The following is a 14,486-nucleotide window of genomic DNA, read 5'->3' as shown; positions in this document are numbered from 1 at the left end:
GGGTTAAGAGTTAGGGTTCTAATCAAGTCAAATCACATTGTATTGGTCACATGGTTAGCAGATGTTAATGCGGGTGTAGCAAAATGCTTGTCTTCTAGTTCCGACCATGCAGCAATATCTAACAAGTGATATCTAACAATTTCACAACATATACCCAATACACACAAGTAAAGGAAGGAGTTAAGAATATATACATATTTGGACAAGCAATGTCAGAGAGGCATAGACTAAGATACAGTAGAAAAGTATAGAATGCAGTGTATAAATATGAGATGAGTAATGCAAGAAAGGTAAATATTATTAAAGTGACTAGTGTTCCATTTGTTAAAGTGGCCAATGATTTCAAGTATGTGTATGTAGGCTGCAGCCTCTCTGTGCTAGTGTTTGCTATTTAACAGTCTGATGGCCTTAGAAAGAAGCTGTTTTTCAGTCTCTCAGTCCCCGCTTTGATGCACCTGTACTGTCCTCGCCTATGGATGATAGCGGGGTGAACAGGCAGTGGCTCAGGTGGTTGTTGTCCTTGATGATCTTTTTGGATTTCCTGTGACATCGGGTGCTGTACTGTAGGTGTCCTGGAGGGCAGGTAGTTTGCCCCCGGTGATGCGTTGTGCAGACCTCACTACCCTCTGGAGAGCCTTACAGTTCTGGGCGGAGCAGTTGCCGTACCAGGTGTGATACAGCCCGACAGGATCTCTCAATGTGTATCTGTAAAAGTTTGTGAGGGTTTTAGGTGACAAGCCAAATTTCTTCAGCCTCCACTGTCTGTTGTGTGGACCATTTCAGTTTGTCAGTGATGTTTACGCCCAGGAACTTAAAACTTTCCACCTTCTCCCCTGCTGTCCCGTCGATGTGGATAGGGGGGTGCTCACTCTGCTGTTTCCTGAAGTACACGATCAGGTTAGGTTAGGTTAAGGGAAAATAGATTTTGAATGGGAATCAATTGTTTAGTCCCCGCAAGGTAGTAAAACAAACGCATTTGTGTGTGTGTGGTGCGTGTACAACCGGTAACGGTACCAACAGACATTTCCACAGAACAGCCCACACGTGACGCATAATTCTTTCATTAACTCTTCAGGGGAACTGGGAGGGGCGGAACCACACAGACAACAGCCGTGATTGATGGAATGTTACCTGACGTGGCCTCTTGGATCTGGAAACCCATTCAATAACACCCACCCACTGAAAACAATGAACAAACACACATCCACCCCACAATAGCATGTAATGGCAGTGTTAATGCCAATATCCTCTCACTGTCATAAACTATACCCTTGACTTGTTTTGAGCTTCATAACTTCCTACGGCTGTGATAGGTTGTTGTCTCACCTGGCTATCTTAAGATGAATGCACTAATGTAAGTAGCTCCGGTTGCCAGAAGATACTGACCCTACCGTTACGCTTGTTTACACTGAGCTGCACTGCGTAGAACACAATCATGGTTACTTTAAGCACCTAGGAGCTGGCGCCAGATACGGGGGTTGAAAACGTGCGTCAATGCAGGGATATGCCACTATACTACACATTTTAACCTTTATCCACACTGATACATCGAGAAGATGGAAATACTTCCCTTTTCATCCCCATGCTAGCTAGCAGTAGCCACCGCAGCTATTTTACAATAGCTGTGTCAGCCAATCAGTTCCTTTGTTGTTCAACATGACATGCCCTTCCATAATGGCTGCTGTGGKTACTGGTAGCTAGCAAGAGGACYAAAAKGGCAATTTGGATAAAGGTACAATTTGGAGTATAGTGGCATWTCCCATCCCTGCATTGAAGTAAGTTTTCCAACCCATATCTCTTGCCGGCTCCATGGTGTCTTCATATAACCATGACTGTGTTCCGAGCCCAGTGCAGCTCAGTGTAAACAAGCATKATGGTASGGTCGGTATCTTCAGCACACATTCAACTCAGAGGGCTTGATGATTAGTTTAATCAGCTGTGATTGTCCAGGGCTACAATAAAAATGTGTTCTSTAGGGGGACTTGAGGACTSGAGTTGGGAAACACTGTGCTAAATTACTAAAATGTAGTGTTTGATGGTTTCTGGTTATTCCTTTCATCTAAGACCTAGACAACCAGGTGAGGMGAGTTCCTTACTAATTATTGACCTTATTTCATCAATTAAGTACAAGGGAGGAGCGAAAACCCAGACACTCAGCCCTCTGTGGAACGAGTTTGACATATGACGTAACTGTTGTGCTGCTGTCATGTGTTGCTACCATGTTGTTATGTTGTGTTGCTACCATGCTGTTGTTGTCTTAGGTTTTTCTTTATGGTAGTGTTGTCTCTCTTGTCATGTGTGTTTTGTCCTATATTTTTATTCATTTTATCTTAATCCCAGCCCCCGTCCCTGCAGGAGGCTTTTTGCCTATTGGTAGGCCGTCATTGTAAATAAGAATTTGTTCTTAAGTGACTTGCCTAGTTAAATAAAGGTTAAATAAAAGTATAACGCTGCACAACAAAAGTGGGCTGCCCAATTCAGATTTATTTTTTCTACACTTGTTGGGTCTTTTGACCAATCAGATCAGCTCTTTCTACAATATTTGGGCAAAATATCAGACTTGAGCTGCCTGTACTCAGCTGTAGATTTTCTCACATGATGCTGATTCATGTAAAGTATAAACATCCTGACTGTTTGGCAAGTACATCCATGTACACAATGGTAGCTAATGCCTCCAGATCACTGTCAGAGATGATATGCACTGKAGCTAGAAGAGTTTCGGTCAAGGACTATTGTATATGTGCGTGCACGAAGTGGGTGAGGCAGGGGGGACCCCTTATGGTCATTTCAGGTACTACAGCATTGCTGACCATTTTTGAGAGAAGAAAACAAGAGGTAGTAAGACAACATCAGATGTTTTATTCTGTAATAATGGAAACATTGAGGTTGTTTTTATTAATTTACATTTTCAGATATACATGAGTAGGTACTAGTTAATAAATAAATTTCACCTCAGGTTTCTTTGAATAACAGTGCATGCTCCCCTAAAGAGACCCTCTCACTAACTTAAAAAAATAACATATCTTATAAGTTTACCATATAGTAGTGTCTCTCTCAGCAATGTCATTCTCAAACRTGCCAGTATGCACGCATACACACGCATGTACACACACAACTCATTGGTACATGGCAATTCACGTCATTCAACAACAAAAACACTTACGCTAAATGTACCCCGTAGCAAATACTTATTTCTGAAATAATGGAGAGAAGTCGGTAAACAGAAATCGTGTCTAAAAATAGACGCAGAGAGAGATCACTGTCATATGATGCATTATCATGATGATGTGGCAAGTGACAATTAGCCTTTTGAAAGTTCTATATCTTGAACTTGATTGCTGACATGAAAAACATTTTGGGACTGTATTTTGTTGACTAAAGTTGACTAATGAAACTAAAAAAACAAAACWAAAATTGTGGGATTATTCCTTTTAGTGTGGAGTGGGCACACCTTGGTTAGTTTGGTTATTCTAACTTGTCAGGAATCAGCTTGTCAGCATGGTGGGCAAACGTCTCAGCTACCAGCAGTGGGAAGACTATGGAAGCATCAGCGTACACCTGGAGAGAGAAACAAAACACAAAGGAAACAGGAGACATTTCTGGAGATGGGAATGGAAAGAGCCATTGGAAAAGGTTCAACGTGAGTTTGTGTTTTATCTTTGGTCGATCTAATGCATCTATCAAGAGTTCTGTGGGCACTGCTCTCCTGCTTGACCCTGAGTTACACTTTCACTTCATCTATATTAGCGTACAAAAGCACATTTCCATCTTCGGGTGGCCAATTAACCTTCCGACTGGGGATAAGATAGCTGGTGAGTGAGTTACCTTGACTGGCTTGGCATCCATGCGGATCTTCCCCCAAGACACTGCCTCATCAGGCCTGGCCCCTGAGTCTGAACCATCAAACTCCTGCCCAGTGTTCACAAACACTGCATAGTCCGCTCCATTCCTCTGAGGGAGGGAGGGGGGGGTTACATTATAACGAGATGGTTTGACCTGGTTGGTTAGTTATGGTTGCTAAGCACCCGTGTTGGGGAAGCTACTCTGAAAATGTAGTTTACCAACTACTTTGAAAATGTAGTTCACTACATCCAAACTACTACATGATAAACTATAATATCTCAATCTGAAATGTCCTAGACTACAAATTGCAAGAACAGTAGTTGCAGTAGTTTGCGATGTAGCGGTGTAGCTAAGTCATTAACTACTGGAAACACGACCAAGATTTGAATGTAGTTCAACTACCACCAAGCTACTGTCAAATGTAATTACATTACTAGTTGAACTACATGTCATTTACTACTCCCCAACACTGCAAAATTATAGGAAAATAGGTGAATTGAACAGTTCATAATTTACACCAACATTATAATTAAGGAATATGATCATAGAGAACATTTTATAGTAGTAGTAACTTACCATCAGATTGGCATTGGCTATATGGTGTTTGACCAGGCCGCCACCCAGAATAATCATCCCTGTCCGTTTGGCAAACACTGCCTTGCTGTTCAACCTGCGGATATCTACAACACAGACCGTGTTATCAGCACAATACATTACACACCACCCTTCAACTACAAAACCAAGCACACCACCCTTCAACTACAAAACCAAGCACACCACCCTTCAAACTACAAAACAAGCCACACCACCCTTCAACTACAAAACCAAGCACACCACCCTCAACTACAAAAAACAACCACACCCACCCTTCAACTACAAAACACAGCACACCACCCTTCAACTACAAAACCAAGCACACCACCCTTCAACTACAAAACCAAGCACACCACCCTTCAACTACAAAACAAGCACACCACCCTTCAACTACACAAACCAAGCACATACAAAAAAACCACCTTCAACTACAAAAACCAAGCACACCACCCTTCAACTACAAAACCAAGACCACAAAACAGTGACATATACTATAGAGTGCATAATATCTGGAATGAATGTCACCAAGTTTGTGTGGGATGAGATATGTAAAGTTGAAGTTGGAAGTTTACATACACCTTAGCCAAATACATGTAAACTCAGTTTCACAATTCCTGACATTTAATCCTAGTAAAAATTCCCTGTCTTAGGTCTGTTAGGATCACCACTTTATTTTAAGAATGTGAAATGTCAGAATAATAGTAGAGAATGATTAATTTCAGCTTTTATTTAATTTAATCAAATTCCCAGTGGGTCAGAAGTTTACATACACTCAATTAATTTTTGGTAGCATTGCCTTTAAATTGTTTAACTTGGGTCAGTCATTTTGGGTAGCCTTCCACAAGCTTCCCACAATAAGTTGGGTGAATTTTGTCCCATTCCTCGTGACAGAGCTGGTGTAACTGAGTCAGGTTTGTAGCCTCCTTGCTTGCACACGTTTTTTCAGTTCTGCCCACAAATTTTCTATAGGACTGAGTTCAGGGCTTTGTGATGGCCACTCCAATACCTTGACTTTGTTGTCCTTAAGCCATTTTGCCACAATTTTGGAAGTATGCTTGGGTCATTGTTCATTTGGAAGACCCATTTGCGACCAAGCTTTAACTTCCTGACTGGTGTCTTGATGTTGCTTCAATATATCCACATACTTTTCCTGCCTCATGATGCCATCTAGTTTGTGAAGTGGACCAGTCCCTCCTACAGCAAAGCAATCCCACCACATGCTGCTGCCACCCCCGTGCTTCACGGTTGGGATGCTGTTCTTCGGCTTGCAAGCTTCCCCCTTTTTCCTCCAAACATAGCGATGGTCATTATGGCCAAACATTTCTATTTTTGTTTCATCGGACCAGAGGACATTTCTCCAAAAAGTACGATCTTTGTCCCCAAGTACAGTTGCAAACCGTCGTCTGGCTTTTTTATGGTGGTTTAGGAGCAGTGGCTTCTGCCTTGCTGAGCGGCTTTTCAGGTTATGTCGATCTAGGACTCGTTTTACTGTGGATATAGATACTTTGTACGTGATTCTCCAGCATCTTCACAAGGTCCTTTGCTGTTGTTCTGGGATTGATTTGCACTTTCGCACCAAAGTACATTCATCTCTAGGAGACAGAACGTGTCTCCTTCCTGAGCGGTATGACGGCTGCATGTCCCCATGGTGTTTATACTTGCGTACTATTGTTTGTACAGATGAACGTGGTACCTTCAGGCATTTGGAAATTGCTCCCAAGGATGAACCAGACTTGGAGGTCTACCATTTTTTTCTGAGGTCTTGGCTGATTTCTTTTGATTTTCCCATATGTCAAGCAAAGAGGCACTGAGTTTGAAGGTAGGCCTTGAAATACATCCACAGGTACACCTCCAATTGACTCAAATTATCTCAATTAGCCTATCTGAAGCTTCTAAAGCCATTACATAATTTTCTGGAATTTTCCAAGCTGTTTAAAGGCACATCAACTTAGTGTATGTAAACTTCTGACCCACTGGAATTGTGATACAGTAAATTACAAGTGAAATAATCTGTCCGTAAACAATTGTTGAAAAATGACTTGTGTCATGCACAAAGTAGATGTCCTAACTGACTTGCCAAAACTATAGTTTTTTTTTTTTTTTTTTTTTTTTGGGGGGTGGATCAGCTTAATATTGCGGAAAGAATGTTGTTTCCAATGTAATTGTCTGCATCATTTCCAATCCCCCATATTTTTTTGGCAAATATATATATCCATTCACGTATGCATACATATACACATATAACATACACATACCTACATAGATACATACTTTTTTAAAGAGTATACCTTTATTATTATTCCCTGCAAACCCTACCACCGATCCCCCAATTGGAGTAAACTGATAAATATTTCTGTTTTTACCTTCAATTTATACATCTTATACACATTTACAGACACAGTCTACTTTATAATAGTTCTCTCTTGTTTGTTCTTAGTCCTTCCTCTATTTCTGTTGTCCATCCAGTTTGATTTCCACTTGTAACTGTGCTATTTCACAATAGCTCCGCACCTATACACATTTCACAGATCCCGTATGCCCTACATTGTTTATCTTGTTATTAGTCCCACCCTTCAGCTCCACTCAACCTTTCCCATCTATCTTCCAACATCATCCATTTCGGATTTTTATTTGCCATATATTTTTCAGCTGTGCTGTGATGCTTCACAAAAGATTTGAATCTTCCTATTCTCATAGCTTCCACGGATTGTAAATTAAAAATAAACATTTTTGCTAAAATAATTATTATATTATTGATTGATTGACTATGGCTTTTCAAATCCCCCAGTATTGCTATCTGTAGCGTTAGTTCTACGCAAATGTTGCAATTCTTCAACCATTCCTGGACCTGTGACCAAAAACGAGCTACATGCGGACAATACCAAAATAAATGGTCTAATGACTCTGCCTCCTCACAGCAGAATCTACAGCCAAAACTATAGTTTGTTAACAAGAAATTTGTGGAGTGGTTGAAAAATGAGTTTTAATGACTCCAACCTAAGTGTATGTAAACTTCCGACTTAAACTGTAGTTACAATGTAAAGCAAGGAAAGTTTTTGTTGTCTCACATCACCAAAGGAAAGAACTGGCAGCAGCTAGCGGTTAGAGCTTTGGGCCAGTAACCGAAAGGTTTGAATCCCTGACACGACAAGGTGAGAAATCGGTCGATGTGCCATTGAGCAAGGCATTTATTCCTAATTGCTTCGGTAAGTCGCCATGGATGACAGAAATTGAAATGTACATAGACAYAACCCCAGTCCTCATGTCTCCTCTCTCTCTTACCATCTACTATATCCAGCACCAGCCCAGGGTTTTTATATGAGTGGAAATAGATCATGTCCCCAATGGATCCATCTGTCAGAGCAGGGCTGAACACTGGGATGTCATTCTGCAACAGAGGTTGAACATCTATTGATTATATGAACACAGCCTATTGTAACTCAATGAGGGCTACAGGAAGGGAGGGAGGGAGGCAGAGAGAGAAAATGTGAATGACAATTTAGTGTATTAGACAGCACCCACAAACAACAACAAATATGAACAATAATATTATGATCCGTTAACCTTGTAGAGGTCATTGTGATAGTGTAAGGTGAGGCCAATGTGGGGCTTGAGCCCCCTACTGTACATTATACTGGTGAGTTTAGAGAGGGGAATGATAAAGATACTTCACAAATGGAGAGAGAGGACAAAGAGCACTGGTTTCAATTCATTCCACTGATATCTCTTGTTTTATATCAAGGACAGGCTGATGAGAACAGTGAGCCCCTCCAGTCCTCACCTTATAGGCCCAGTAGTAGACAGACTCTGGGTTGTTGATCTCTTTGCCCAGACGGTGGATCATCTTGGACGGGGTCCAGTGGGTGCCCTAAAGGGTTAAGAGGTCAAAGGTCAAAAGAATGTGACAATACCACCCCAATGAATACAACCCAGACACAGATACTGAAGATTACCTTTCCTGTACGAAGGGTTAAATTAGCTCACCTCATCTTTCTGCTCCTGCACCATCTGGTCCAGAATGGGCATCAGCCAGTCCTCAAACTTACAGTAGTTATCATTAGGTACCAGGAGGTTACCTATCCTAGAAAGAGAGCAAGAGTGGAGAGGAGAAAAGATTAATGACAATTTAGTGTATTAGACAGCACCTACAGTAATAACAACTGGGTGGTTCGAGCCCCAACTGGGTGGATCGAGCCCTCTTCACCGTTAACTCAGACACCAGCCAGCTTCAGCTCGGTCAATACCTGCCAGTCTGCACAGCGCGATATCAACCCAGAACATGTCGGACTGCTTTTTCTCCACCACATCACCCTCTCTTTCTAAAATTATCCSCCGAAATTGTTGGAACCCCTATTACTAGCCTGTTCAACATCTCTTTCGTAAAGTCTGCGATCCCCAAAGATTGGAAAATGACCACGGTCCTCCCCTCTTAAAAGGGGGACACATTCTAGACCCAAACTGTTATAGACCTATATCCATCCTGCCCTGCCTTTCTAAAATCGTCAAAAGCAAAGTTAACAAACAGATCACCGACCATTCGAATCCCACCATACCTTCTCCACTATGCAATCTGGTTTCCGAGCTGGTCATGTGTGCACCTCAGCCACGCTCAAGGTCCTAAACGTTATCGATAAAAGACAGTACTGTGCAGCCGTCTTCATCGACCTGGCCAAGGCTTTCGACTCTGTCAATCACCGCATTCTTAAATTGGCAGACTCAATAGCCTTGGCTTCTCAAATGACTGCCTCGCCTGCTTCACCAACTACTTCTCAGATAGAGTTCAGTGTGTCAAATCGGAGGGCCTGTTGTCCGGACCTCTGGCAGTCTCTATGGGGGTGCCACAGGGTTCAATTCTCAGGCCGACTCTTTTCTCTTTATATCAATGATGTCGCTCTCGCTGCTGGTAATTCTCTGATCCACCTCCACGCAGACAACACCATTCTGTATACTTCTGGCCCTTCTTTGGACACTGTGTTAACAAACCTCCAAACGAGCTTCAATGCCATACAGCTCTCTTTCCGTGGGCCTCCAAATGCTTTTAAATGCTAGTAAAACTAAATGCATGCTCTTCAACGATTGCTGCCTGCACCTGCCCGCCCGACTAGCATCACTACGCTGGACGGTTCTGACTTAGAATATGTGGACAACTACAAATACCTAGGTGTCTGGTTAGACTGTAAATCTCCTTCCAGACTCACATTAAGCATCGCCAATCCAAAATTAAATCTAGAATCAGCTTCCTATTTCGCAACAAAGCCTCCTTCACTCATGCTGCCAAACATACCCTCGTAAAACTGACTATCCTACCAATCCTTGACTTCGGCGATGTAATTTACAAATAGCCTCCAACACTCTACTCAGCAAATTGGATGTGGTCTATCACAGTGTCATCCGTTTTGTCACCAAAGCCCCATATACTACCCACCACTGCGACCTGTATGCCTCTCGTTGGCTGGCCCTCACTACATATTCGTCGCCAAACCCACTGGCTCCAGGTCATCGATAAGTCTTTGCTAGGTAAAGCCACGCCTTATCTCAGCTCCTGGTCACCATAGCAACACCCACCCATAGCACACCGTCCAGCAGGTATATTTCACTGGTCATCTCCAAAGCCAACACCTGCAAAGCCAACACCTGCTTTGGCCGCCTTTCCTTCCAGTTCTCTGCTACCAATGACTGGAGCGAATTGCAAAAATCACTGAAGCTGGACTTATATATCTCCTCTCTAACTTAGAGCATCAGCTGTCAGAGCAGCTTACCGATCACTGTACCTGTACACAGGCCATCTGTAAATAGCACATCCCCATATTGTAATTTATAAATGTTTTTGCTCTTTTGCACCCCAGTATCTCTACTTGCACATCATCATCTGCACATCTATCACTCCAGTGTTAATGCTAAATTGTAATTATTTCATCTCTGTGGCCTATTTACTACATTTGCACCACTGTACATAGATTTTTTATTGTGTTATTGACTATACGTTTGTTTATCTCATGTGTAACTCTGTGTTGTTTTTGTCGCACTGCTTTGCTTTATCTTGGCCAGGTCGTAGTTGTAAATGAGAACTTGTTCTCAACTGGCCTACCTGGTTTAATAAAGGTGAAATTATTACTATTATAAAAAAATATATTTTTTAAATATGGCCAATATACCACGGCTAAGGGCTGTATCCAGGCACTCCGCGTTGCATCATTCATAAGAACAGCCCTTAGCCGTGGTATATTGGCCATATACCACACCCCCTCGTGCCTTACTGCTTAATTGTATTATGATCTGTGATCCATAGTAGAGGTGATAGTGCTCTACCTGTTGATGCTCTCTGTCTCAGCTCCTTGCCAGACAGGCTGAACTCCCCCAGGTAGGTGGGGGCCAGACACTGATTGAAATCCTCCTCGACTCCCCCCGCTGTACTCACTATCACGTCCACCTGTTAGGAAGGTCCACAAACACATGTAGCATTTTACTAGTGTATACGATCACCTATATGCACTGGCATCTTGAAGTGAGTGTTTATGCTGCAGGGGTGTCAAACTTAATTCCTGGAGGGCTGCAGTCTCTGCTGGTTTTTATTTTCAATAGGTGTCCAATTAAGACCTAGATAACCAGGTGGGGGCAGCTCCTACTAATCAAACACMAGTGAGGAATGACAGCCAGCAGACACTGAGCGCTGGAGGACTGGAATTTGACACGAGGGTGGGTTGTTGTTTAGGACTGTACCATTTTGTGCTGTGCCAGGTAGCGGATGGACTCCCTCACTCCAGAGCTGATGAGGTTGGAGGTGTACCCCAGGAAGATGGTACAGCCCGAGTGGGAAGGGGAGGAGCCGCATCCTTCCTCTTCCTCCAGCGGCTCCAGACGCTTCTCAATCTATGGTTATAAATAGATGACAGAAAAAGAGAAATATAGACCACATACAGTATGATAAAAGCTCTCTCTAATAAAGGGGTTTAAACATTTCTCCCTCTTCTTATTCCTCTCCCAATCCCCCAAAAAGCAAGGCCTAGAATCAGACAAGGAATGCTGTATGTCTACATAAATGGCAACAACTCAGATGCTAACATAACTCTCCACATCCCCAATTACTAGGCATCTTATCCCCTTATACGTCCTGGGATGTTTGGAGTAGGATCCCTAGTTCCCCCCTGTACACTGATCTTAGGTCAGCTGATTCTAGATCAACTCCTACACAGAGCGGGACATCCTCTGACCCAATGACAACACTAGCCTGCTCCCAGATCTGTTTGTGCTGTGTTGTCAACTCCTATGGTCATTGTGAGTTGTCAAGACACACAAACAGATCTGGGACCAGGCTCTGAGAAGGCATCTCAACTCCCTAAACCTCTAGAGATSGATGATGTCATCTAGCCTGGAATACAACCTTTTATGCTCCGTTTCACCATAGTTTTACTGAGCATATCAGTTAGGAGGCCATCTAGCCTGGAATCCTGTGAGTCTCACCATCTTGTTGATCTCRTGTATGGCATGGGCCACGCTGCTAGCCTGGAAGCCTGTGGTGAGGAAGGACTGGAGCAGGGCACGGTGGTCCACTCCCTGGTTGAAGTCATAYCCCTTGATACGAGGCATGTCGTCTGGGAGGGCCATGCTAGGCATCAGCACCGCATCCATGGCCACGAAGGGGGCGTGTTGTTCCGCCATGCCGTCTGTCAAACACAAGGAAGCAAATCAAAAGGGTATGCAACAGTTGCATAAAGAGTGCTGAACATTCATTTTACCTAAGTGTCTGCAAAGATAGTTTGTGGCTTTCAACCTAGAAAATCTACAAGCAAAATGATCTGACAGCTGGAATCCTGTAGTTCATGTTGAAAAGGTTTGCAAAGTGTCAGCACCATTATCAACTCCTTAAATCAACTGTCAACTCCCTACAGTAGCTAGCTAAATCAACTGTCAACTCCCTACAGTAGCTAGCTAAATCAACTGTCAACTCCCTACAGTAGCTAGCTAAGTCAACTGTCAACTCCCTACAGTAAGTTAGCTAGCGAAATCAACTGTCAACTCCCTGAATCATTCTGATTCTACTGTATAGCTGGTGGCAAGCAACAATATTATGATCATGCCTTGTATTGTGCTTAGTAGCAACTTATAGAGACAGCATTCTAACGTCATCATTCAGCACATTTCATGACACCGAGATCAAAGTATAGCAAGTATAGCAGACGTTAGTTAGCAACTAACACTCCAATGCCTGCTGGCTGCCTGGATTGCAACTAGCTAGCTGGCTATCCATTCTCTATTGGCTTAAAAACAATTACACGCACTGACAAATGAAGCAACATAACGTTTTTTTGAATTAGAGAATGCTGAAACTAAAAAGGTATCATTGTATAAAGACAGGCAAAACATTAGCAACACACCACAGGTCTAGCGCTCTGACATTCCCCATGCGTCACATGAAACAACTACGGAAAGCGCAAAGGTTCAAACGTAGCAACGCATTCTGGTGAAAGATTGTGTTCTGTATGCATCCTTGCTATGCTTATCATTATGTGGGTCAACCCCCCCCCCACACACACACACACACACACACGTCCTCCCTGCTCCCTCCAGTCTCTTTTATCATCAGTGAGGGATGTTGATGTTGATGTGACATTTCCAGGACTGTGTGTGTAACTTTAAAACCTGACACACATCACAGCAGCTTTGAAGTGGCCTCCACAGTAACAGCAGAGAGCAGAGGGGGAGACCAGAGGTTAAAAAGAGGAGGCCAGATGCACTCTGACAGAAATTGGGCCTCGGTTGGACGTAGGCTCACATAGCCTAGTGTTAGAGTATAACAGTAACTTTTCCATTATTATTTTTCAAATCTAAATCCATATTTGGAGGTGGAACAGGTTTCTGTTGTGTTCAGCAGTGTACATTTTCGACTCTCAACAATTGATTGCAATTCCATACATTTTTTTTCTCTCACTTTGAGTGGAAAGAAGTGGAGTTTCAGCTGCTGTCTGGGACTAAAAGTGAGAGTCTCTCTGGAGGAGGATGTCAGGGAAGGTGTGCAGCAATAACAGTGTGATGCAGCAGCGAGGACTGTGGAACAACTACGAGTGGAGGCAAGCATAGGAGAGGATCAAGGTGAGAGTACACTACTAAAGTAGTCTGTGTGTAATGAATTAGTTGGAAGTAGAATTTCAAATTAATTTGGAGAATGACAATTTTGTTGATCAATACTTTCATTTGATGAATCAAAAATAAGTTCAATTGTGGGAGCAGTGCAGAGCAGTCTGATACAGAACGGATAAAGGAAAGAGAACTTACCCCCACCCTCGTCTTATGACACATCAGTAACTCTGTGTATATTGGGCATCACCTTTCTTCTGAATGTACAATAACCTCAGCTTTGAGACAAGCTTTAAGTGATGGCTGTTCCTTACTTCTTCCTCCAGATCTCCACAGCAGCTGCCCAGCTGGTGCAGTACTGTCAGGAGCACAGATCGCAGTAAGACAGCGCACCCCCTCCTTCACCCGGCTATCCCTCCTCACCGGCATCTCTGCCTCCTCCAACCCCTTCAAAGACAAGAAGACCTGTGTCCTGCTGTAGAAAGGCTGCCTCAGGACACTGCTCTCTGGTGCTGCATTCAACAGTGCTTCATCATCACCAACAGTGAAACGTTTTGATGCCAGGCTACTTCAACATGTCCTACTTCATCATGCCAGACAAGACATTAACATGTTGGCTAAAGCAAAAAGTGACTGGTTGGTACAGTATTGGTCATGCTGTAACTTCAGCATATGGCATGTAGTCCAGAATGTCTCAATAACAAATGAGAGCAAACTGTTTATATCTTCTTCTTGACATTACAGAACCACAGGGTACACTGGTAAACAATGAATTGATTGAGTGTAAACATTTTATTCATAACAAAAGAAATCACACATAGCATATTCACAAAAGCATATTTACAAACTCTGAATCATTTGGGTATTTTTATGCAGTCAGAGGACTCTCTTGCAGCAGGTGAAGAGGGGTCACAGATAAGGAGTTGGCATGGAGATTGATTGTTGCTAAGGACAGACACTGTTGCCTCAGACTA

At 42.9% G+C, this 14,486-nt stretch overlaps 1 protein-coding gene across 1 annotated transcript; it reads right to left on the bottom strand.

Moving 5' to 3' along the window:
• Positions 1–3,414: 3,414 nt before the first annotated feature.
• On the bottom strand, positions 3,415–12,899 carry dhps (deoxyhypusine synthase). The gene is made up of 10 exons (XM_024142247.2): positions 12,813–12,899; positions 11,899–12,101; positions 11,158–11,307; positions 10,757–10,867; positions 8,422–8,529; positions 8,219–8,305; positions 7,720–7,825; positions 4,420–4,523; positions 3,826–3,951; positions 3,415–3,558 (listed from the first exon to the last, which is right to left on the bottom strand). Exons 2-10 carry the CDS (start codon positions 12,094–12,096, stop codon positions 3,466–3,468), a joined length of 1,083 nt encoding a protein of 360 aa, XP_023998015.1. The 5' UTR covers positions 12,097–12,101; positions 12,813–12,899; the 3' UTR covers positions 3,415–3,465.
• Positions 12,900–14,486: the final 1,587 nt, after the last annotated feature.

Source organism: Salvelinus sp. IW2-2015, unplaced genomic scaffold (genome assembly GCF_002910315.2).
Source record: "Salvelinus sp. IW2-2015 unplaced genomic scaffold, ASM291031v2 Un_scaffold3037, whole genome shotgun sequence".
Lineage (NCBI taxonomy): Eukaryota > Metazoa > Chordata > Actinopteri > Salmoniformes > Salmonidae > Salvelinus > Salvelinus sp. IW2-2015.
Note: the sequence above shows the minus strand (reverse complement) of the source record. Positions and strands in the feature narration are given on the sequence as shown.